Genomic DNA, 25,289 nt, shown 5'->3' on the forward strand with positions numbered 1-25,289 from the left:
TTAGAAAATACATTGACAAATTATAACATTACCATTGTGTTAAATGGCCATATATCCTAATTTGACCTAATCTAAAGTTTTTAAGTATACAATTGGTATATAAAAGTAGAGGTTCAAACGGTTCTAGCAGTTGGAATAAACAAAAGAAGAAAAAAAAAGAATGGACTTATGGCATTATAGTATGACCCAATTTTTAAAAAAAATACCGCCACTTTAAACTTCTTCTCTTTAACATCTTACTACTTTTTGATAAACCTGTCAATTAAATTGTAGCTGCACGTTTTCTCATTCTCAGATCGTTCACTTACTCTTTATCGCTCTCTATCGGAATGAAGGTTATACTCTTTGCCTTTAATTATTTGCTAAAAACAACTGTGTTTACTTTTCATCTGCTTCGAATTTTACATAGTTTCTTTAGCTATTAATGTTCGAAGATGTTCATTATAAATCAGTCCTAATATTATTTCTCAGGTACATCAATATGTCGGAATTTATACGCATTGTTTCCTAATGACTTTGATGTACTTTGCTATGGCTTAATATTTTTAAATGTTTAGGATGTATTTTCTTCATGTACTTTTTTAATGTTTAGCATTTACTTTCTGGATACGTGTCCTTCATATCAATATGTCGGAATTTATATGCATTGTTTGCTAATGATTTTGATGTAGTTTGTTAATGTTTAGCATTTACTTTCTGGATAAATGTGCTTTATATCAATATGTCGAAATTTGTATGCATTATTTTCTAATAATTTTGATGTTCTTTGCTATGGCTTAATATTTAGGATGTATTTTCTTCATGTACTTTCTTAATGTTTAGCATGTCCTTTCTGGATATCTGTATTTTTAATGGCTTTATGTTTCTGTCTTATATGTTTTTTTTTTTTAAAAAACAACATTTAAAACTGAAGAACACAGATGTCACTATGGTTATGCAAATCAGTCCTGATTCACCTACTGTTTGTCAACCTCCATCGAGATTCACCAAAGACTCTTCTTCTACTGTGATAATTGAAGTTTCTGACAGTCCTACAATAGGAGTAGTACATCATCCTAGCATTTGTCATACTTTATAAACAGTTGACAAAAACTCTTCTTCTGTTGCGATAATTGATATTACCGACAGCCCTACAATAGAAGAGATTGTTAATCGTCCTAGAGTTCGCCGCACTTCGTGTAGCATCTTAAAAAAACTCCTCTTATCCTTTGTTGATTGATGTTCCTGACAGCCCCATTGAAGATGGGATTGTTGATCCATCTTGTAACTGGCCACGCATTAAACAGATTGTGAGAGACAAACATGACATTGTTAGGGCCACCTTAGGAACAAGATGTATAGAAGTGCCACCGATAGAAATTCTTGCTCATTTAACTGAAAAACCTATTCAAACGTCATATTAAACAGACCAGGTTTTCAACAAACAACCCACTTCTGCTAGCAAACACATAGCGGCTCTTCGTAAAGTGAGAAAATTGATTGCTGAGAGGAATAAGGATGCGCCTACAAACGCTGCTGTGTCATTCAGTTTAGGTGTGTTCCCGGAAGATGAGGACTCTTTTGTTTATGCAGCATCAGAGCGGGGTAAAAAAAAAAACTGTCTGCTGATCGTCCATCTTTATATCCGAAAACAGGGAATCAATATCAATTTAGTAGGAGTCCTTCCTGTGAACCTCTCCTTGATGCTATTGACGACACGAATCCCTTCATACCTTTGACATCGATGCAATATCAGATTTCAAATTATGTGTTCAATGTCTAGGGCTCTGTGGATAACAGTTGGTAATTACATACAGAAGATTTAATATTTTATATTCATTTACATAGTTCATCTTTACATATCTACTGCTAATCATAATGCTATTACTGTTTTTTGTGTAGTAATACGTTATTTGAGTTCAAAAATAATGTCCTTGGTTGGGATCAACTGTTGTCATTAAAACCTTATCACTATATCTCAAGCTTTCTCATAGATTCTTGCTCAGCATATCTAAACTACAAAGAAAAGGATGGAAATCCAACCAATCCCACACAATTCTTTTTTAGTACACTTACATATGTAAGTTTGGTCATTGTTTTCATGTATTTCAGTTTACTATTTCCAACATTTTCACATTACTAAAATTTTATCTTCATTGTGCAGTTGTTATTAATGAAGAACACATGTGCTTCTATTGATGATCATCGTTACAAACCTTTCAAGCGTCGCATCAAAGTAGAATTAAATGAGTTTGAGTGGATTAATCTACCATCCATTAAACTAGTCAGTCTCTCACTTCATTTAGTAATTGAAATTAAATTCAGTATTACTATAGTAGTCTATTTGAATAGAAGTCAGTGAATGTATTGTCAAAGTTTTCAAAATGTGCTATTACTTAACATGAAATTAACCTTTACCTGTCAGTGACCTTACAATTGTTTCTTTCCCTGATGCTAGTTCTTCTTCCCTATTGCACTTGAGAATTATTTTGTGTTGTACGTTTTCGACTTGCCAAGGAAATGTCTCATGATTCTTGACAATCGCATTAGAAGGGGGAGTGTCTTAGAAGAGTATGGTGATAGTGTATTTGAACTGGTAAATTTACATTCTCCTAAACTATGAATTATTATCGTTCACTTGCATTGGTAAATTCATGTACATTATGGTTCATCTCGTCTAATTTTTATTATTGTGTTACAGGGTGATGCTTTTGCACGGTTTTTGGGTGAAAATCAATCAACTATGGAGAAAAGTAATATAGTAATGGGCATGGATCCTACAATAGCAATGCTTCCATAGAGAAATAACAGAAATATTTTTGACTGTGGTATTTACACCATGAGGCACATGGAAACATTTATGGGAATAGCCACTTGGGACTGCGGACTGACCAAAATTGATGTTAGTTTTACATTTTAATTGTAACTTATTTAGACCAAATCAATGTTATCTTGTTGGTTATTAAATTCTAATTTCATGTTTTTTTTTTGCAGATGAGATCGTTGACAATGCAGAGATTCAAGTGCCTATGCACGCTACTAGCATTTGAGCACAACAAACATCGTAACAGCATTATTAGACATGCACTAGCGTGTCACGACACTCACAAATAGTTCCTGAATATGATTTATTAGTTTTCTTTTGTGCTGTCGACATATCTGGCGTTAGTTGATGTCTATTGGGTTTGCTGTATTGATAATGTACTTTTGATCTTTGGCGTATGTACGCCAAAGTTGTACTGGATGTGCATTCATCCCAAGCTACTTGTTATAATGTACATTCTATAATGATCAATTGTCCATTTTAAGGAAAAAAATGTTAACCAAAATCAATGATGTTCTTGCTTTAATACGAGAATGTTCATTTTAAGGAAAACAAATTTACATCCTGTGTAACTTTCTTGCCTTAGGATCTCACAATTGATACAATTAATTTATATCGTGCGTGGTCATTTTAATACGAGAATGTTCATTGTAAGGAAAACAAAAAAAATATACTCCGTATACACTAATATTTAAACAAATCATATGAGAAGAGGGCAGAAAAGAGAAGGGAAATATCAATATTCGAAATTGAGTAAATATGTACAATTAGTATTTTAATTTAACTATTACTTCTATATCATATGTTGCACACAATTTTCCTACTTGCCCAAATAACCCCAACACACGTAAATTTAGGGTGGACCTAATAATACCTATTATAGAAGTATAGCCAATTTATGTTCAATTATAAAACACACAATTAGGTGTAAATCTAAAATAGATAAAAGGAATACTTCTTCCAAACAATCTTTCCAAAGAAAATACTTCTTTCAACTACGGAGTATTAGGTAACTTCTCCATAAATTTTGGTTATACTCCACCTTCGTTTTCAATACTTCTTCATTGCCAGATAATCATGTTTATTTACTAACTTGTCCTGATTTTCGTCCATTCTTTTGGTGTATTTCTTAGGTAATTATACTTGGTTGATTTAAATCATTGACAAAATCACCTGAAAATCCCGCCTCTTTTGTTGGTTACATTTTCGTCGTTTTCAGTTTAATGGGATGTTCATGTCAAGATTAATGGGATGTTATTTATTGATTACAATTGTGTGAGATTTACGTGTGTTGGGGTAATTGGGGCAAGTAGGAAAATTGTGTACAACATATGAAATAGGAGTAATAGGTAAATTAAAATACTAATTGTATAATTTACTCAATTTCGAATATTGCTCTCAGTGTTCATCGTTCAATTAATAGTGTTTTTAAAGTTTACAGTATGATGTTCTAAATGTTATCGTTCAATGAACATTTTGGAATAACCATTCTTAATCTGTCTACAGAGGAAATCATGTCATTATTTTGCTTGGGATTGGTCACAAATTATGAAGAGGAAGACAGAAAAAAATTCATTGAACATCATCTTGACGCAAAGAAGACAATGCTAGGATGGCTATTTAATGGGAAGGACGCCATAATTGCAGGGGTGGAGGACAACTATGCAAAAAACACAGTACTACAAGATGAAACTTACATACTACAAATCTTTCAAAATGTTAATCAAGCTGACAAACATAACATGGAAGCCGTATGCAAGTGTTGGGCTAAGATGTTTATCTTACACAATGAGGAAGCCCGTTTAAGAGAGGAATATGAAAGGAGATTACAGACAAGCATTTCATTTGGGGTTAGAACGACTATCAGGGATAATGTAGTGGTTTTCCGAAGGTGTCTTTGTTACTTGACAGACAATCTCTTAACAAGGAGGACATTGCACCTGTTTCAATATCATTTGGCACCCGAGTTAGGAAATCTTGTTGTTGTAGACAGTGAAGAAGAAGATTTTGACTCTATCCCGACATCAATTTCCCGACCAGCGGTCGAATTTGCTTTTATTCTATTAAATCAAACCGAGTAATACTATATATAAACAGCTGAGGTACATTTGAGTATAAGTTTTATATTTACTTCATACCCCTTGTACCTACTGTTGATTTTCAATGTCCATTCAGAATATAAGAATATAAGTACATTCTCTTATTTGTTAATGATATTTCATTATATTGACGTGGTACCTTTTGTAATTTTTGGATTTTCGATACATCATGAAAAGAATTGTCCCATCACTATATTTACAATGTCCATTACGTGCATTAACAATGTAACATTTAAATTAAATAATATAAATTAATGCATCTAATAATTACACTCTCAGATGCAAGTTGTAAAATAATTCAGGTGAAAAGACACCACTATTCATGATTATTTGATTAAATGAGACATGTGCCAAATGGCAGTTGTAAACTAATGCATGTGAAAAGACAAATAATACTACACTCATAAATTGTAACTTCTCCTATTCTTATCCAAAGCAGTTTATATATAAAACTCACTATAAATACTTATCTAAACTAGTGTGCTAATTACAAAATCTATGGAATAATCATACAAACCGTCTTCACTCCCTTAAAAAGGTACTCTAATTTCTGTTTTTTTTTTGTTCTTATTATTTTTTTCCTGCAAAATAAATGCATATCTTTATGTAAATAAATATATTGAATATTATTTCAAGAATAATGCAGTAATGGAATTCTAATATGCTCTGGTAATTTATTTCATACAAATAAAGGTTCATATATAATGTATTCCTGCCAATGTCCATTGTCATGCCTTTAAAGGAACATTTATTTTATTGATAATGTTCATAGGAAATATTGTTGTGCATTTTGATATAGCATATATAAAAAATACATTGAATGTTAATGACAGTAAACGATATAATATTATTTAATTAATATTAGAAATACTTACAAAAGCCATTCAAGACTGTTTCATAATCAGTTTAAATATAAAACTCACTATAAATACATGTCTAAACTAGTGTGCTAATTACAAAATCTATGGAATAATCATATAGAAAACGTCTTCACTCCCTTGAAAAGGTGCTCTGGTTTCTGACTTTTTTTTTTGTTCTTATTATTTTATCCCTGCAAAAGAAATGCATATCTTTATGTAAATAGTAGCCTATATAACATTCAGATTATTACATTTATAAGTATTATTTGATTAATCAGTATGTTTTTTTATCTTGTGAAAAGAAATATATACTTTAGTCCCCAGACGAATTAAAAGTTGTTTCAGATCCGAAAATCAAACTGCATTTGTGGCTGGAACGTTTTGCCAAAATTAAGTATAGTAGATATTTCAATCTGGCAACGTGCTTAATATTTGCAGGAGAAGATTATTTTACCTTTTGTTGTAATCTGTTATCACAATAACATTATTTGCTCTTTGCATGATTATACAATGTCAAAGTCCACATTAATTTGTTTTACCCTATAGTATGGCCTTAAATATGGTTGACGTTGGTATTTCCCATAATGCCTTAAGTTTATTGTCACTCTTTTTAAAATACGTTTATTTTTTGCCTGAACCAGAATATGAGTTCCGTTACCAATGTGGAAATAATGTCGAATATCGAGCAAAAACTCGCTGACGTTGAGTATGATCTCTCTGAAATGAAACGCGAAAGAGATTCACTGGATCAATATCTTATTGAGGTTCTTGGTAAAAACGAAGTATTAGAAGAACATCAGGAAGGGCTGTACGAGAAACTGGACATAGCTGAAGTGAATACAAAGTCACTACAACAGAGGCTGGATATTGCTGAAGCGCAGATGAAGCTTATCACGGCTGAAAGAGACAGGATATATAGCCCGACAACTTGAAGCTAATAGACAAAAACAGTACACAGAGGCTAACATGGACCGTCAGTTTCTCACCGGTGTCACAGCTGTACGAGAATCATATGCTCTTCTTGATTGTGAAAATACTATACCTTGGCCAGCAGTCGTGAAGGCTATGGAATTAATAGACGGTTATAAGAAACATCTAAGGGAGGACTTGCTGGAGGGTGAGAGCAAAGTGTTCATGCTTACATTTTGCGATAAACCCGAAAGGGTTAAGAACTTTGATGTTAATTTATGTATAATTATAATCTGCGGTTAAGTTTAGAAACATATGCGTTTTCATTAAGTATTATTGTCAGAACATATTTGCACTTTATTATGAATGTTTATTTGAATCTAAATTATTATCATCTACCTAAGCTTTAACTGTTTAGAATTGACCCTTTCTAATTTAAAGCCAGTTATAAGAGTGATCAACTATAATGTACCTTCAACATTTTACAAATGTCCATATTATTATGTAACGATTGATCCGGTTGAGGTCGTCACTCATCCAATCAAACACATTTATAAAACTCAACAAACAACTAGTTAGCGGTAAGTCGAGGTCGATCCATGGGACGGTGTGCTTTGGGTTTTAAGTCTATCTATCTCAATTTATGCTAGTGTCACAATATGTTTGGGTTTGTAGTTGTATCTAGACTATTGAAAGTGATAAGGTAGAACGAGCAATAAACTAGGAAAGATGTAAACAAATGATTAAAAGTGCTAGGATATCATGGGGTCATGGGGGAATTCATGGTGTTGATCATACAAACATGTTTACAAGGTTGCAAGCAATTAATGTTGTGGAGGAACTGAGTTGGGTTATGTCTTACGGTTCTTAGGAAGAGTTGGGTCCCGGAGCCGAATCGATTAGATTGTACAACACCTACAAGTCGACTTACTTTCCTCCTAATCAACTTCTATGCATGGTCTAACAAGACTCGAGTTGGTTTATATCTTACAAGTCAAGTTGAATAGATAAGAGATGGTTGTAAATACAAGGATTCATAGGCTTAGCATTTCATCAAACATAACATGTGCATAAAGTTGACATCACAACAAGCAAGCGATTTAATCATGTGAACATATTAGATTAAGTATGAATCAATCCCATGTTGGTTTCCCCTAATTACCCACTAATCCTAGCTAAAGAAACTACTCACTCATTATCATGGGAAACATGTCATTAATGGTGTCAATCATCACAACAAGTATAAACATGATAATAGAATGAGGAAATAAACAATAAAGAGTAAAGAGTAAAGGATTTATACCAAACTTAAGATGATCCAAATAATAAAGCAAAGAATAATAGAAGAAACTTGATGATTGATGGAAGGTTGTCAATCTCCCAATAATAACCCAATAATCTTCAATTACCCAATAATAAACTTGAATGATAAACTTGAACAATAATTAAGAAGAGATTAATGTGTAATTTGTGGAAAGATTAAAGAGTAATCTATTCTAATCTACTCCTAATCTAATCTAAAGAAGGATTTCTCTAGCTAAAAAGATGTTGTCAAAGGATTATTACAAATGGGGTATTTATAGTGGAAATTAGTTGGATGCATTAGGGTTAACTAAGGGCTAAACTAGTAATTACACTTTTTAAGTTGAGCAAGGAGACTCCGGTATTTTCTGAGAGAAGGGCTTCTCTTTTCGTAGCTTGAAGAAGACGAAATCATGCTGTGAAGGAATCCGTGCGGATTAAGGTCGGGACGGGCGGATTCAGGTAGGGGAATCCGAGCGGATTCGCTAGAATCCGTGCGGATTCTGGTAGGGCAATCCGAGCGGATTCAAAGCAAGACGCTCAGATTGTGTAGTGTGGAGACGGGCGGATTGGAGACAATCCGCTCGGATTGTTCTTCAGCAACGATTCTGCTTCTTTTCTCCCCTTTTGCTCATTCCTATTTTATTCTTGCGGGATTGGTCTTTAGTCTTTGCTTCCTCTTCATACTAGTCCATCTAGTGTCGTCAAGTAGCTTCCAAATATGCATGAGAGACGGGAATTTCCGCCTTATTATCTCCTTTTCTACAAAACATATGAAATTCGATAGAAAAGCAAATAGGAAGGTTTTGACGGATAAAATGGTCATAAAATGTTATAATAGTATGCAAAATAGGCTCAATTAGGAGACTAAATGTGCGCAAATAATGTTCACATCAAATATCCCCAAACCGAACCTTTACTCGTCCCGAGTAAAGAGGTGACTAAAACTAGACCTTTATTTAAACTAAACTAATAACATAGCCGATATGAGACAATTAGCGGGTCTCACTCCGCCCCTTCAACTCACAACAAGACAACCATGAGGTAGGATGCCTTCTTGCAAGGCAAGGTGGGTCTTGCCAAAATGGCGACACATCCAAACATTAAGCACACAAAATCAAGTAATGGATGCATCTACAAAAGAATAGCCACTTTCCTCATCTAAGTGGCGGAAATCATCTACAAGGGAAGCAATTCACGGGTACACAATCCTTCATAGATGCAATTTGTTCAAACTACTAAGCCTAGAAGGATACCAATAAATCACCTCCAAAATGTGTCAAGCTAGGGTACCTTTGTCCTCAATCGTTAAATGCTTTTGTCAATAGTAGACTCCCTATGGTGTTAGAAACACTTTGGAGGATCGCGAATTCCCCTCTTGCCTTGACAAGAAGAAGGGTCGTCCCCTCTCTACCATGCACAAAAATGGATAAGATGGAAAAGGGATCGATAGTATTTGAGTTTCATTTTGGGAGTTTGCTTTCATTGTTGTTTTTCCCCCCAATTTCTTGTGGCATATAACATTTGAGAACACTTTCTTTTTGCCATTTCTTTTTGATTTTTGGCATTTCAACACTTGACAACTTTCAACTTTTCTTTGCATTTCTTTTTGAACATTTTCAAAGTCACCCCATATGTAGGGAGGGTGCCTTATTTTTAAAGCTTTAGGAGTCTATTTTTGCTCCTCTTTTCTTTTGATGCATTTTGCAAACTTTCTTTCACTTTTCATTTCATTGAACTCAAATTGATTTCTTTTTGTGCCCATTCCCTTTGATGACAAAATGTGTGGTAGAACATGGATGAATGGATGGATGGATGCATGGTTTCAAGGGTCACCTTAGAATAAACGGTAGCCAAGGAGTTATCACACCACAAGGTACTCTCGACTAGGCCTTAAACCATGGGTCAAAGGATACTAGCATGACACATCCTAGGGTGTTTTACAAGTATTCTAACAAGCAAAGTCTTAAGAAGAAAAAGCATCTACTAGGGCCTATATACACTTGTCAAGCTTCCCAAGTAGACGGTTTCGCAAAATTTTTCTAACCATGCAAACTACATGCCATGATGCAACTAACATTTATACATCCTAATGCAAATGATTCTACCAACTAATATGCCAAATAAACTAAATGCAAGTCCTAAATTCACATTGTTATACCGCATCAATCAAAATAAAGCCACATAATCATTAACATAAAGAGGAAAAAGGAGATTGGAAAGATCATACCATGCGGTCTTCAATATCCTCATGTCTCGGATGTGGCGTAGTCGATCAATGTGAACAAGGATGAAATAAACACAATGTGTACAAAACAATATATACAAGTCTACACTACAAAGGAAATGAACTTGTTTTTGGATTTTTAAATTTTTCAAATTTTTATGGTTTTTGTTTTTATGAAATTAAAAGAACATATTTTTGGGATTTTTTTTTTTTTCGAAATTTTTCAATTTTTATGCATTTTTGGAATATAAATTCCCATCCCCCACTTTATTTTGGACATTGTCCTCAATGTACATGTAGGAGTAGGAATAAAAAGAAAAACATGTTTTTGGATTTTTGATTTTTTGAAATAAAGAACAAATGCAATGATATGATATGAATGAATGCATGCTCTAACTAAATGCAATTCTATATGACATATATAACAAATGAATGCAATATAGACTATATTATATGATGCATGATTTCTAGTAAACTATGGTCACCTATGGTCAAACCTCCCCAAACCGATTTAAACACTATCTCTAGTGTAGAAAAGAATAGGTTTGGTCATTAGTAACTATGCATGAATTCTAATCTATATGCAACTAACTACATGAATTATATTACAATGCAACTATACTATGAACTAACTAATGTAAATGCAATATGAAATATAATACAAATGCATGCAAAAGCTACACTAAATGCAATGTAAATACAAAAGAGAGAGGGAGAGATGGGTATCATACAAATGGAAGTAGTGAATTAGGCCTCTTTCACTCGTCATCCTCATTTTGATCATAGCCATAACCATGAGAACTTCCGGCTTGATCATATCCGGGTGCTTGGCCCCAACATCCTCCTTGGTCAAATCCTCCCCCTTGACCCGAGTACCCTCCGCCTTGGCTAGAATGCCCTCCGTCTCCTCGACCCCAAGCTTGGTCCCCATAATTTGGGAACAAGAGCTCCGGTTGTGCCCAAGAGGGCTTAGGACCATCGGGGTCAATATACCCTTGTTGAGCCATGTTATAGTATTGGGGGTAGAGGGCCAAGTAGTTGTCTTCCCTCCCTTTATGCACCCCAAGGTCCACTCTATTCATGAGTGCCATCAAATCATTAATACCCGGGGTATTGGGGATTGCTTAGGTTGAAATTCGGTATAAGGAGTAGGGTATGGCGGGATAGGTACGTAGGAAGGTGGGCGAAAAGGTGCACCCGGCCCTCCACGAGGTGGTTGACGGTGTGGCTCTTCCCTTTGAGGGGGATTATCAAGAATTTGGATTTCAAGGAGGTAGCTTGGTGGAGGAGAGTATGGACTCAATCTTGGGTCAATGCCCGGTATCTTCCATCCCTCAAGGACCATTGAGGTGCATCCCTTGGTGTGCCACTCCACACTCCCATCTCGAGTGTGGTTACACCACCGGTGACTGTGGAAGATGGTGTGCTCATCAATCAAGGTCCTCCCTTCAAGAGGAATATAGGTTCCTCGGGCATTGAACCCGGGGCAAAGGTGTTTGGCCAAAATTGTAATTAGACCTCCCATCACAAAGGTTTTGAGTTGGGTGGTCCCTTGAGCAAAATCATTGAACCTAGTAAGTATCTCAAGTGGCGTGTTGAAGTTATAACGCCTCACCGCTCGAACATTCAAATAAGACTCAAGAAAAGTTAAGTCGATGAGAGTACACCGATCTTGCTCGTACCTCCCATTGATGCAACCGGCTACAAAGCGTTCGGTGAATCGAATCACCGGGTGTTGGATAGCAAATGTATAGCAACGCTTTATATGGGTAAAGTCCCTCCCGGAGATAGCTTTCCAAAGAAAGTCCACATTGAAATTATCGGGCTTTTCGGTATAGTCGGTGGGTACTTCAAGACCGAAAACATAGGCAAATTCCTCAAGAGAAAGAACATGGTCTAGGTTGCATAACCTAAACTCCATGCCTACATTGTTGTGGGTATCCGCTACAATGCGAAGGCTACTCAAGAATTCAAGTGTGAGACTAAGGTAAGTCTCTTCATGGGCATGGAAAAAGCTCCCAATGCCAAGGCCATTAAAGAACATCTCGGTAGGGTACCTTATCTTAAGGATTTCCAACACCCTAGTATCAACAAATTGAGTAGGTTCGTACTTCTTACCTAGGAGTTCGACGAATTTTTCGCGGTGTTCGTCGGATAGGAAGATCACTTCTTGGAAGTTATTGAGTTGCTCAATGCCTCCTCTCATTAATGGCTAATGGTCGGGTGCTCCTTGGTAGTATTACCTCTCGTGGTGTTGAAGAGCTTGATCCCTTGCGCTTCTTCCCGATTGATTCAATCAATTTCTTGGCCTTTCCTTTGGTGCTCATATTGGTGATGGGGGTGTTTTTGAGGATTGGAGGGTGATTTTGAGGATTGGGATGAGTGTTTTAGGGTTTGGTAAGGTGAGGAAATGAGGGAGAAGGGGGTGATTATATAGAAGAAGTAGGGAATCCGAACGGATAAGATTGGATCGAACCCGTTTTATCCGCAGAAACAGATAAATCCGAGCGGATTTAAGACGGGACGGGCGGATTGTCGAGAAAGAAGACGGGCGTCTTTGGTAGAATCCGCACGGATTCTAGGACAGAATTTCTTTGGGCGGGAAGCAGGGAAAAGACGGGCGGATTTTCTTCAGGACGCACGGCTTGATCGGGACGGGCGTATTTTCTATAATCCGCACGGATTTTGACACAGTTCAAAATCTTGCTTCTGGATGACACACGGGACGGGCGTCCCGTGAAGAAGACGGACGGATTGTCTGGGACGGGCGGATTTTCTAGAATCCGCACGGATTCTTCGCCAGTTTCAACTTTTTCTTTCCCGCGGGCCCTGGACGGGCGGATTTTCTGGAATCCGGGCGTCTTTTCCTTCTCTCCTTCTCCTTCTTTCTTTTTGATGAAGCAACATACCCCTTTTTCACTGATTTTCTCTTTTTCCTTATCTTTTTCTGAAATTTGCTCATAAAATATGTAAGATGACTCTCTCTCTCTCTCTTCTCTCTTATGCAAGAAATTAAATGCAAAATGGAAATGTACAATATTATACAAGTGAAAGGATTCAAGAAATATCTTACAAATGGTGGTTTTGAGGTAGGACTCCACCAAACTAGTTCAATTTGTAGGGACTCTTATCCATAGAGCTCAAAGCTCTTAATAAAAGATCAAAAGTTTGTGAACAAGCTCCAAATAAGCATAAGTATGGGTTGCTCAACTTGAATATGAAAATTGGCCAAGGAAGCTTGTAGAATGTTCTTTTTCTTAGCTTCTCCTTAGCGTTAGAGCTTTCCTGATGCTTCAAATAGGTAAACCCATGATTCTTGCCAAAACTAAGCATGAAGTATGGTTCATTTTCATCCATGGACTTCCACCTACCAACTTCTTCTTCAATTTTGGTGATGATGATAGCTCTTTGATTATTCAATCCTTCCGAGGTAGAAGGAGAATTTACATGACTTTGATGATCGGATACCATAGGAGTTGAAATCATGAGTGTCAAATCTTCACAAGTAGCCTCACGAGCAATTTTCTCATTGAGCTTTCTCACCAAATAGCTCTTGTAAGAAACTTTGGCCTTTTGGAGAAGGTCTAACATATCCTCTTCGATGATCATTGGCTCCATGATAGGTGCCAAGTGGTCTTCACGAAGGATAAAGGAAGGGCGTTCTTCTTCATGATAGGGTATCTCAAATGCCTCAAGGATAGGCTCCTCAAGCAAGGTGATTTTACGAATCCCTCCTCTAGGCTCATCATCATTGTTGCTATCCTCACGCAAATCATAAATGGGGGCTTCATTTAGCTCTTTTTCCAACACCTCAACGTTCACATCAAAAGACACACCCTCATACTCACAAAGGTTAAGAGTATTTGGGTTGCTCAACCTCATGTCTTCTTCATCGAACACAACACTTTCATAGTCACAAGAGCTCAAAGAACTTGGCTCTTCCCACTTTTCATCTTCCATGTCAAATGTCACTACTTCAAACTCGCATTTATGTTCAATATCCAAAGAGCGGTGGTGAGTGTTTGCTTGGAATTATTTTAATTGGGCAATTTGAATCCTCAACTCCTCTCTTTGGATAACAATATCTTTAAGAACATTATCTTCTTTTCGGCTCTCTTCTAGCATTTGTTTGAAGAAGTTTTGTTGATCTCCCATCATTTGGAGAATAATGTTTTGAATGGGTTCATCTTTTTGTTGTGGGTGGGTGTAAAAGTGGTTGTGGTGGGAAAAATTGGGGTAGTGGTTAGGATTTTCGTTGTACAAATAATAAGGTAGGTTTGTGTTGACTTGCTCCTCAAACTCCCCATACCCATAGTTATACTCAAAAGATCTACCACATACTCCATTTGTCAAGTCTTGCATCATCATGGTTAAGACAAGTAAACAACTACAAGCATGGAAACTACACAAAAATGGTAAGAACAATCCTTGAGGAACAAGTTCCTCAAGGTGAAAGCACAATTAAAATAGACAAACAAGTAAGAACTTAATAACATAGCACCGTCCCCGGCAACGGCGCCATTTTGATCCGGTTGAGGTCGTCACTCATCCAATCAAACACATTTATAAAACTCAACAAACAACTAGTTAGCGGTAAGTCGAGGTCGATCCATGGGATGGTGTGCTTTGGGTTCTAAGTCTATCTATCTCAATTTATGCTAGTGTAACAATATGTTTGGGTTTGTAGTTGTATCTAGACTATTGAAAGTGATAAGGTAGAACAAGCAATAAACTAGGAAAGATGTAAACAAATGATTAAAAGTGCTAGGATATCATGGGGTCATGGGGGAATTCATGGTGTTGATCATACAAACATGTTTACAAGGTTGTAAGCAATTAATGTTATGGAGGAACCGAGTTGGGTTATGTCTTACGGTTCTTAGGAAGAGTTGGGTCCCGGAGCCGAATCGATTAGATTGTACAACACCTACAAGTCGACTTACTTTCCTCCTAATCAACTTCTATGCATGGTCTAACAAGACTCGAGTTGGTTTATATCTTACAAGTCAAGTTGAATAGATAAGATATGGTTGTAAATACAAGGATTCATAGGCTTAGCATTTCATCAAACATAACATGTGCATAAAGTTGACATCACAACAAGCAAGCGATTTAATCATGTGAACATATTAGATTAAGTATGAATCAATCCCATGTTGGTTTCCCCTAATTACCCACTAATCCTAGCTAAAGAAACTACTCACTCATTATCATGGGAAACATGTCATTAATGGTGTCAATCATCACAACAAGTATAAACATGATAATAGAATGAGGAAATAAACAATAAAGAGTAAAGAGTAAAGGATTTATACCAAACTTAAGATGATCCAAATAATAAAGCAAAGAATAATAGAAGAAACTTGATGATTGATGGAAGGTTGTCAATCTCCCAATAATAACCAAATAATCTTCAATTACCCAATAATAAACTTGAATGATAAACTTGAACAATAATTAAGAAGAGATTAATGTGTAATTTGTGGAAAGATTAAAGAGTAATCTATTCTAATCTACTCCTAATCTAATCTAAAGAAGGATTTCTCTAGCTAAAAAGATGTTGTCAAAGGATTATTACAAATGGGGTATTTATAGTGGAAATTAGGTGGATGCATTAGGGTTAACTAAGGGCTAAACTAGTAATTACACTTTTTAAGTTGAGCAAGGAGACTCCGGTATTTTCTGAGAGAAGGGCTTCTCTTTTCGTAGCTTGAAGAAGACGAAATCATGCTGTGAAGGAATCCGTGCGGATTAAGGTCGGGACGGGCGGATTCAGGTAGGGGAATCCGAGCGGATTCGCTAGAATCCGGGCGGATTCTGGTAGGGCAATCCGAGCGGATTCAAAGCAAGACGCTCGGATTGTGTAGTGTGGAGACGGGCGGATTGGAGACAATCCGCTCGGATTGTTCTTCAGCAACGATTCTGCTTCTTTTCTTCCCTTTTGCTCATTCCTATTTTATTCTTGCGGGATTGGTCTTTAGTCTTTGCTTCCTCTTCATACTAGTCCATCTAGTGTCGTCAAGTAGCTTCCAAATATGCATGAGAGACGGGAATTTCCGCCTTATTATCTCCTTTTCTACAAAACATATGAAATTCGATAGAAAAGCAAATAGGAAGGTTTTGACGGATAAAATGGTCATAAAATGTTATAATAGTATGCAAAATAGGCTCAATTAGGGGACTAAATGTGCGTAAATAATGTTCACATCAACGATGAACCAAAGCTTTAAACCCGCATTTATTTCAAAGAATATCCTCTTAAAATAAGGTAATGGGTTTAAGGTAGGATTAGGCAGACCGCGGTCTTCCTAATCCAACCATAAATCCTTCCCCGTCCCGTTTTAGGATACTCAGCCCCCCTGTTTTAATCCCGTCCCCCAAAAGGGTTCACTCGGCCCCTCTTGGGTGTCTTTTTGTCTTGCCGCCTTCGAATGAGAAGCAAGGGAAAGGTTTTAGGGTTGGATTAGGCGGATCCGCGGTAGCGGTCCCCCTAATCCAACCCTAAACCCTTTCCCGTCCCGTGTTAGGATACCCGCCCCCCCTCAAAAAAGGGTTCACTCTGCCCCTCTAGGGTGTCTTTTTGTCTTGCCGCCTTCAAATGAGAAGCAAGGGAAAGGGTCTAGGGTTTGATTAGGGGGATCCGTTGTAGCGGTCCGCCTAATCAAACCCTAAACCCTTTCCCGTCCCGTTTTAGGATACCCGGCCCCCCAAAAAAAGGTTCAATCGGCCCTCTAGGGTGTCTTTTTGTCTTGCCGCCTTCAAATGAGAAGCAAGGGAAAAGGTTTAGGGTTGGATTAGGCGGATCCGCGGTAGCGGTCTGCCTAATCAAACCCTAAACCCTTTCCCGTCCCGTTTTAGGATACCCGTCCCCCCAAAAAAGGGTTCTCTCGGCCCCTCTAGGGTGTCTTTTTGTCTTGCCGCCTTCGAATGAGACCGCGGATCCGCCTAACCAACCCTAAACCCTTTCCCGTCCCGTTTTAGGATACCCCCCCCCCCCCCCCCAAAAAAAAGGGTTCAAATGAGAAGCAAGGATCCGCCTAATCCAAAAAGGGTTTACTCGGTCCGTCGGGTGTCTTTTTTTTTTTTTGATGACGAGGGGGTTGAATCCCCCCCGGGCCCATGCATTCCCGCACCACCATATAGACCACGTAAGCCACCCCTTTCGGGGACTACAGTGGCCAAGCTTCAAGGTAACTAACTAACTATTTTAGGGTATTAAATGTATTTATCATTTCCCTTATTTTTTTAACAGTTACAGTGAACTAGTAACTAACTACCTACAAGAAAAAAGAAAGGGAGTAAAAGAATAAAAGTAGTAACCAATTTTTAGCTCAGTCGTTTTACATTACCAGTATAGACGTTGTCATAGGAGAATTGTTCAACAGCAGTATAATTTTGACGTTACGCCCAATTTCCTCCGTTATACTAAGGTATTTTCTTTTCAATTTCGTTTCTTCTCTATCATAACTCTAATTTAATGTTTAATTTGGATCACTTAATTGTTCAACAAAGTATAATTCGATGTTTTGATTTGAATATTTATCTTTCGCTTTCTTTGTTAAAAATTCATTCTGATTAATGTGCATGAATTATTTTTTCTACATTTAGAAATACATTCGCATTGTTCTTCCCCAATTTTATATCTCTGAATTATTCTTTCAACATTTACTTTCTAATTTCTGGTAATTTTGAATTTTTAATTGAAGGTAATAATATATATTGTTCATACAGCTTTAAATTAATGTGCGTATTGTTTTTAATATAGAAATTGTTCTGAATCATCTAAAAGTACATTATCTTTGTGACTAATGTACATTTCCTAAAATTAGGTAACTGGTGATTATCTCTACTTGTCAATTTTGTATTTTCAATTGAGCGTAATAATATAATACATTCAGCTTAAATTAATGTGCCGTTTGTTTTTAATATAGGAACTGTTCTGAAACATTTAAAGAACATTATATTTGTGATTAATATACATTTCCTAAAATTAGGTAACTGCTGATTATCTCTACTTGTTAATTTTTGGATTTTTAATTGAAGGTAATAATATAATGTACATTCAGCTTAAATTAATGTGCCGTTTGTTATAAATATAGAAATTGTTCTGAATCATCTAAAAGAACATTATATTTGTGATTAATGTACATTTCCTAAAATTAGGTAACTGCTGATTATCTTTACTTGTTTTGTAATTTCATTTTATTATTACAGACTATGGAGCAGGAAGATAAAAAATCTCAAAAGCGGAGAAAAGTTACTTTTCTTTTTCCATCAACTGAAAGTAGCACTGATGGTAAAAATGAGTGTGCTTCATTTACAAGAAAGCGTAAATCAGCTACTATTAACAGTAAATCTAAGTCTATACAATCTTTCGCAAAGAAGATAAATGAAGAAAGTGACGATGATCTTGCAGTTAAGAAAAAAATTATTTTTGTTAATAAACAAATTGTTACTGCAAAGAACGAAAGTCCTCAAAACGGTAAAGTAAGTAATAAGATGGTATTGGGTTCCAAGTGTAAGTAGAAGTTTGATTTCTCTTCGTTTAAAAGTGCATATACGAGAATGTCTCCTACAGGAGTAGTTCAGGTAGTTGAACGTTTGTCATACGAATAGTGGTGCGCGCTAGAAGAGATTGGATTTAGTGGGCTGCTTTGGTTAAGAGTTCGTTCCATTCCTTTAAAGCTTGGGTACTGATTAATTAAGCAGTATAACCCATACCAAAACTGTATTGATCTTCTTGATGGTGAGAAGTTGTTCTTGAAGGTTTCTGATGTAAGATCAACATTTGGATTTCCAATAGGCCCTAAAACAGTTGAATTATCCAAAACTCATACTGAATCAGAAGAGTTTCAAGAGTTTTATGGCAAATGGAAACAACAATTTGGTATAAAAGATGGACAAGTTCCACTCAAAACGCTTGAGAATTGGTTGTAAATCATGATCATGGTGGTGATGAATTCAAGGTTAACTTTGTTGTGTTTGCTGTTTCTTTGCTAATGAGAAACACTCAAAAGCCTTTGGTTAATAATCATGTTTTGAAATCGTTGATGAATGTTGATGAAATCAAAGATTACAATTGGTGTTCCTTTTTGTTAAAAAGTCTCCAAGAAAGCAAGATTGAGTGGGTGGAAAAGGAGACTCACTTCGGCGGGCCACTGTTGTTTTTGGAGGTAAGAAGTCTCAAAAAATATATTTGAAGTTCATAAATTAATTTAACATTGTAAGGTACGTTTTAATTTTTTTCTAATTAATTTTTTTTTGCAGCTCATCTATGTTGATCGCGTTGTTCATGTGGAACGAAAAGTTGAAAGAGATTATTATACGTTGGTAGGTTGGACTAGTAGTTTGTTATCATCGAGAGAGAAGGATGAGATGAAAAGCAGTATGTTTGGAAATGGTAAGTTGGAAGCACCAATGGAGGAGGTGGTTGACAATACAGGTGTCGAATCTGTCTATCAAACAAAGGACTACACCGAGGAGTATATTCTTGATCTTGCTAAATGTATAACTAGTGTAGCTCAGAACATATCATCTGTTAAGGCTAAGTTAGAAAAAGGAGCATCAATAATTAAGGAGAACAAGACTGCTAAGAAGCTCTGTGATCATGCATTTAGTTTACTCAATTTGTCAAATGAGCACAGCTACGCTGATAGTGAAAGTTCTTTTGGTACTAATGTTGCTGATATTCCAGATGTTGTTCCTGAAGCTGAGAATGATGTTAGTAATCATCCTTTGGTTCTTGAAGTTTTGAATAATGTAAACATAACTTTAAAAAATAGTATTCAGGTTGAAAGCATGTCATTGAAGAGGCCGATTTTTTATACATACAAAAAGGTAAATATGTTGATCATATTTTTTGTTATATTATGTTAACTTGGTGCTTAAGTGTATTGTTCTCTAATTTGATACATTTCAACTACTCCAGAAGCCTTGTGCATTGAGAAAAGAAGGTGAATTAGTTTACAATGTGAATGAACATAACAAGGAAGAGGTGTCAAAAGAAGAGTCAGAGGAAAACAAAGTTGAAACAGTTGAAAATGGAAATGAACACAAGAAGGAAGAGATGTCAAAAGGGGAGTCAGAGGAAGACAAAGTTGAATCAGTTGAAAATGGGAATGAAGATAACAAAGAAGACGTTTCGGAAGGGGAGTTTGAGGAAAACAAAGTTGAAAAAGTTGAAAATGGGAATGAAGACAACAAGGAAGAGGTGTCAGAAAGAGAGTGTGACAAAAACAAACGTCTGATGATGACAAGAATATACGAAATGATTCGAACCATCTTTATGTTGATAGTGACGGGGAGAATGAGGAAGAAGCCAATACGGATAATCTTATAAATACCCTTGTGTGTAGCATGTTATCTGAAAATTATAGTGAAGAACCCAAGGCAACCAATCCCAATCCAAGCTTAGATATTAGTACTGAACTTGATTTACTAAGAGGAGACACTGACCCATGTACAGAGCCATCTGAGTTTCAGCACTGTATTGCTGACTACGTCTACTACACCAAGGGAAAAGGCACTGTTATTGCTAGGTATATTTTATTCTACTCATTATGTTTCTTTTATTTAATCATTCTGTACATTTCGTTTGGGTATTATGTGCATTATTAATAAAGATAATGTACATATGTGTAATTAACTGACTTGTTTTGTGTAACGTCTGAACCAGTGAAAAGCTCTTTGAGTTTAAGAATGTCGTGGGTACCCAATATCTTTTTGCATCTCTAAAACCACCTCGGTATATAGCAGATGCTGTGGTTGATTGTTGGTCAGCTTACTTGAATTTCAATGAACTTGAAAGAAAATCTTCAGCACCACGTCGATTCTTTGCTTCAACCCTCATATTTGTAAGTAAAATTTTATTTCATTCTATATTAAAATAATTTTATGTTGTACAAGTGTATATTAATAGAAGAATATTATGTTCTGTGTGTGCAGGTGCAGCAAGCATTTCAAGGGCAAAGGAAAGAATTCAAATTTGAAAGACGATTGGAAGTATTCAAGAAGCATCTTAGAAACGAGTTAAATCATGCTGGGATTATTGATGTGACAAAAGTTGATATGGTTAGCTCAAACAATATATATAGTCAATACATTGTGTTTTCTGCAGCTAATTTACTCTCGTAACAAATTTTATGTGTGTTGTATCTTCTAATCTTTTCTTATATAAAACAGTTTTTTTCACAATAATATCCGACAAACATTTTTACGTGTTCGTATTCAATATGGAGAAGAACAAGTTTGTCATTCTTGATAATCAACAGCATGATGAAACCACAAAAACTCGTTATGGAAACAAACCTTGGAATATGGTAATTGTTCAGTTGCCTTTTATTGGTTATTTTTTCTTTTACAATGTCATATTTTTTGCACGGTCTCTCTAGATAGTTTGATCTGAATTTTTCCATGCTGCGTAATGCTTTGGCAGAATATTTCAATGACATTGGTGATTTGAAGGAAACAGTAAGAGCAATGGAGCCTGCTGTATTGAAAATGGCTTGGAGAAACCATCAAAATGTTGTTGACTGTGGTATTTACACAATGAAACACATAGAAACGCATAAGGGGGTCGATGATTGGACTTGTGGGTTGACAAAAAACAACGTAAGTTTCTAAACAATTTATATCCAATAATTTTAAATGTACTTTTGGTTTAATTAAATGATCTTTCTTAAAGTATTAAAAGCACATTCTTGTTTATAAGTTACCTATCCTCAAGATATTCTAACTTTTGTAGATGGATGGACTTCGAATATTGAGAATCAAATATCTTTGCACTTTGGTTTCATCCAAGTGCAACATTGTTTGTGATGACGTTTTAACAAAGGTGAAGCAGTATCAAGAGAAGCCCTTCCCAAAGAAACCGGATTCGTCTGATGATGAATTCTACGAGGGTGATGAGACTGTTGGGGATGAGAAGATAGGAGAGGAGGTAGTTGGAAAGAAAGAGAAGAGTACCGATGATATTGGTGTCCCTGACAACAATGAGACTGTTAGGGTTAAGAAGAGAACAATGGAGGTAGGTTGCACAGAAGGGGATATACCAGATGGTAATGATGCTTGTGAGAACAATGACAGCATGACAGATGTGAGTAATACAAACGACATAGCTAGGATAAAAGACAAGATTACAAATGAGCATAATCTGCTTGACAGTGCTGACACTATCAAGGGCAAAGTCATCAACAATGAAAATGTTCATGAACATGAAACAAGTCAACCAGAGTCTCTGAGCATCCTTACAAATCGTAATTTACTAAGCACGGATACATGCATTATTACTCCTCTTACTGACTTTCAGAATTGCATTGCTGATTATGTGTCGTATAGTAGAGGAAAACATACCGATTTAGCCAGGTATATATATATATATATATATATATATATATATATATATATATATATATATATATATATATATATATATATATATATATATATCTACTAATGTACAATACAATGAAGTCGGTAGTCCCGGAAGTGTTTAAGGAGTCAACACACAGACTGTGCATGTGGCACATAATGAAGAAACTAAAAGAAAAAGTCAGTTATCAACTATTTCAAGATGAGGATTTTAAGACCAGGCTCAATAGGTGTGTTTGGAACAACCAACTTGAGCCTGATGAATTCAAAGAACAACGGGGGAAGATAATGACTGATTATCAACTTGTAGAACACGAGTGGTTTTCAGATTTGTACGATCTCAGGAAACAGTGGATCCCTGCCTATTTTAAAGATGTTTCAATGTCTGGCTTGATGAGGGTTACTTCTAGGTTTGAGAGTGAAAATAGTTTCTTTGACAGGTTCCTCACACCTCATTTGACCCTTGTTGAGTTTTGGGTGTGCTATGAGAGTGCCTTGGAAGCACAAAGACACAAGCAGTCCAAGTTAAACAGTGACAACAAACAATCTAAAATCCCACGGAAAACAAAGTCAAACCTTGAAGTCCATGCTTCTGACATATATTCGCACAACATTTTCAAAGACTTCCAAACAGAATTGGTTGCAGCTTTATCTGATTGTTGTTTTAAAGATATGGAGAAGATTGATGAGACAAAAATATATATTCTAACAGACTTGCAGATGCCAAATAAGTCATGGAACGTAGCATATTCACCAGATAACATGGAGATTACTTGTTCCTGTTCTATGTTTCGAGAATGGGTTTGTTGTGCGAGCACGCCTTTGGATTCTACACAACCAAGATTTTCGAAAATACCGAACAAAGACATAATGCAAAGATGGACAAAAGATGCAATGAGTAAGCCTGTCTTTGATAAAGATGGCAAACTGATAGATGTCTCTCAAAAGTTTTCTGACCGAAAAAGTTTGAGTACTGAGCGGTGGCAAGAGGTTTATTCTTGTGTCAGCGTAGCTGAGTGTGATGATAACGACATGAAGCTTTTGATTGAAAAACTGAGAGATATTAGATTGGATCTGATTAGTAATAGAAGTATTCTAGAAAAGAAGAAAGACAAGATGAAAGAAATAGAAAAGTACGTGGGTTGCAAAATACCTCAGAAGTTGGTGATTCATGTTCCTAAAAAATCTAAAAACAAGGGTAGGACCAAGGGCAAGAGAATTGAATCACAATGTTAAAAGCCCTAAAGAAAAGAGGAAAAGAGAAGAGGTACTGCAAAACATGTGGCCGCCAAGGACACAACTCTAGGACTTGCAAAGAAACAAACCATCTGATATGTATGTATAATTTGGTTTCTTGTTAAATCATATTACATTAATGTTAAATAATTATTAAACTATACAGGTATAGCGCATAATGTTTACCTTCCAAAATCATGACTCTTATATGGAGGCACATAAGCTCTTTGTGCAATGAACATTAAGGTTGTTCTGAAGGCACAAATGAGAATTTGAGCAATGTATATTTGGTTAACATTGAATGTATATCAATTTAGTTGTTCATTTTGGCCATTTTCTCCTTATAAAATCTAATATTTAATTTACATTCTGTTGCATATCCACCAAATACCACCATGACGATGACGACGATGAAGGAGATGAATCTGATGATGTGGAGGACGACGATGAAGAAGATGAATCTGATAACGAAGTGGAAGGTGCAAATTTTTGATTCAAGGATAGACATCCATAATATACACTACGAGAACATTCTTAAAGGCTTGTATGTACAATTCGATTTTACTGCCAAAGTACATTACTCTTATAGGCAAAGTATATTACATTTGTATTAAAGGATCATTATTGTTGTTCTGCAAGGAACATTCTTAAAGGCTTGTATGTACAATTCGATTTTACTGCCAAAGTACATTACTCTTATAGCCAAAGTATATTACATTTGTATTAAAGGGTCATTATTGTTGTTCTGCAAGGAACATTCTTAAAGGCTTGTATGTGCAATTCGATTTCACTGCCAAAGTACATTACTCTTATAGCCAAAGTATATTACATTTGTATTAAAGGATCATTATTGTTGTTCTGCAGGGACATCATCAACTTGATTGGAATTGTTTTCCCAGAGTACATTAATTTTAAGGCGTTTTGCACAATAAACATTATTGTTGTTCTGCAAGAACATAATAAACTTTATTGAAATTTGTTTCCGGAATATAACACTCTCTTGAATTAAATTTTTTTCAAACTTCAGGTTGTTCGACTCGTAGCTTCCTCAATATATGTAACATTACTCACACACATGTCACAAACGAAACTAAAAAAGTTTTTACGGCTTAAATTCAGCATCTTCCTCATCTTCATCGTCGTATTCTTCCCATGGCAGTGGCTTTGAACGAAAATCCATTGCCTTCTTTAGTACAGCATCAAAACATACGTTGCCTTCTGTTGAAATCATATATGAAATGTATTTCTTCCGCAGAATCAGTAGGGGAGCATCCTAAGAAAGTAAAGAAAACAAGGGGTTAGAACATGTACAAATGTGTACTGAATTATGTATTAAAAATAATTGTATTACTTCTGAAACTATCATCACCTTTTTTAAGCCCACATGTCCAATTTAGATTACCCTTAAATGTGTCCATATGTCTCATAACGTAAACACCACAATCAGTCTTGGTAGTGTTGTTCTTCCACTTCATCTTGGCAAG

The 25,289-nt window shown here is 35.9% G+C and overlaps 1 protein-coding gene across 1 annotated transcript; it reads left to right on the top strand.

Moving 5' to 3' along the window:
• The first annotated feature begins 22,665 nt into the window (after positions 1-22,665).
• On the top strand, positions 22,666-24,778 carry LOC141629283 (protein FAR1-RELATED SEQUENCE 5-like). The gene is made up of 2 exons (XM_074442309.1): positions 22,666-23,702; positions 24,670-24,778. The coding sequence occupies exons 1-2, from the start codon at positions 22,666-22,668 to the stop codon at positions 24,776-24,778; spliced, it is 1,146 nt and encodes a 381-aa protein (XP_074298410.1).
• Positions 24,779-25,289: the final 511 nt, after the last annotated feature.

This window comes from Silene latifolia, chromosome Y (genome assembly GCF_048544455.1).
Source record: "Silene latifolia isolate original U9 population chromosome Y, ASM4854445v1, whole genome shotgun sequence".
In the NCBI taxonomy this organism is placed as follows: Eukaryota; Viridiplantae; Streptophyta; class Magnoliopsida; order Caryophyllales; family Caryophyllaceae; genus Silene; species Silene latifolia.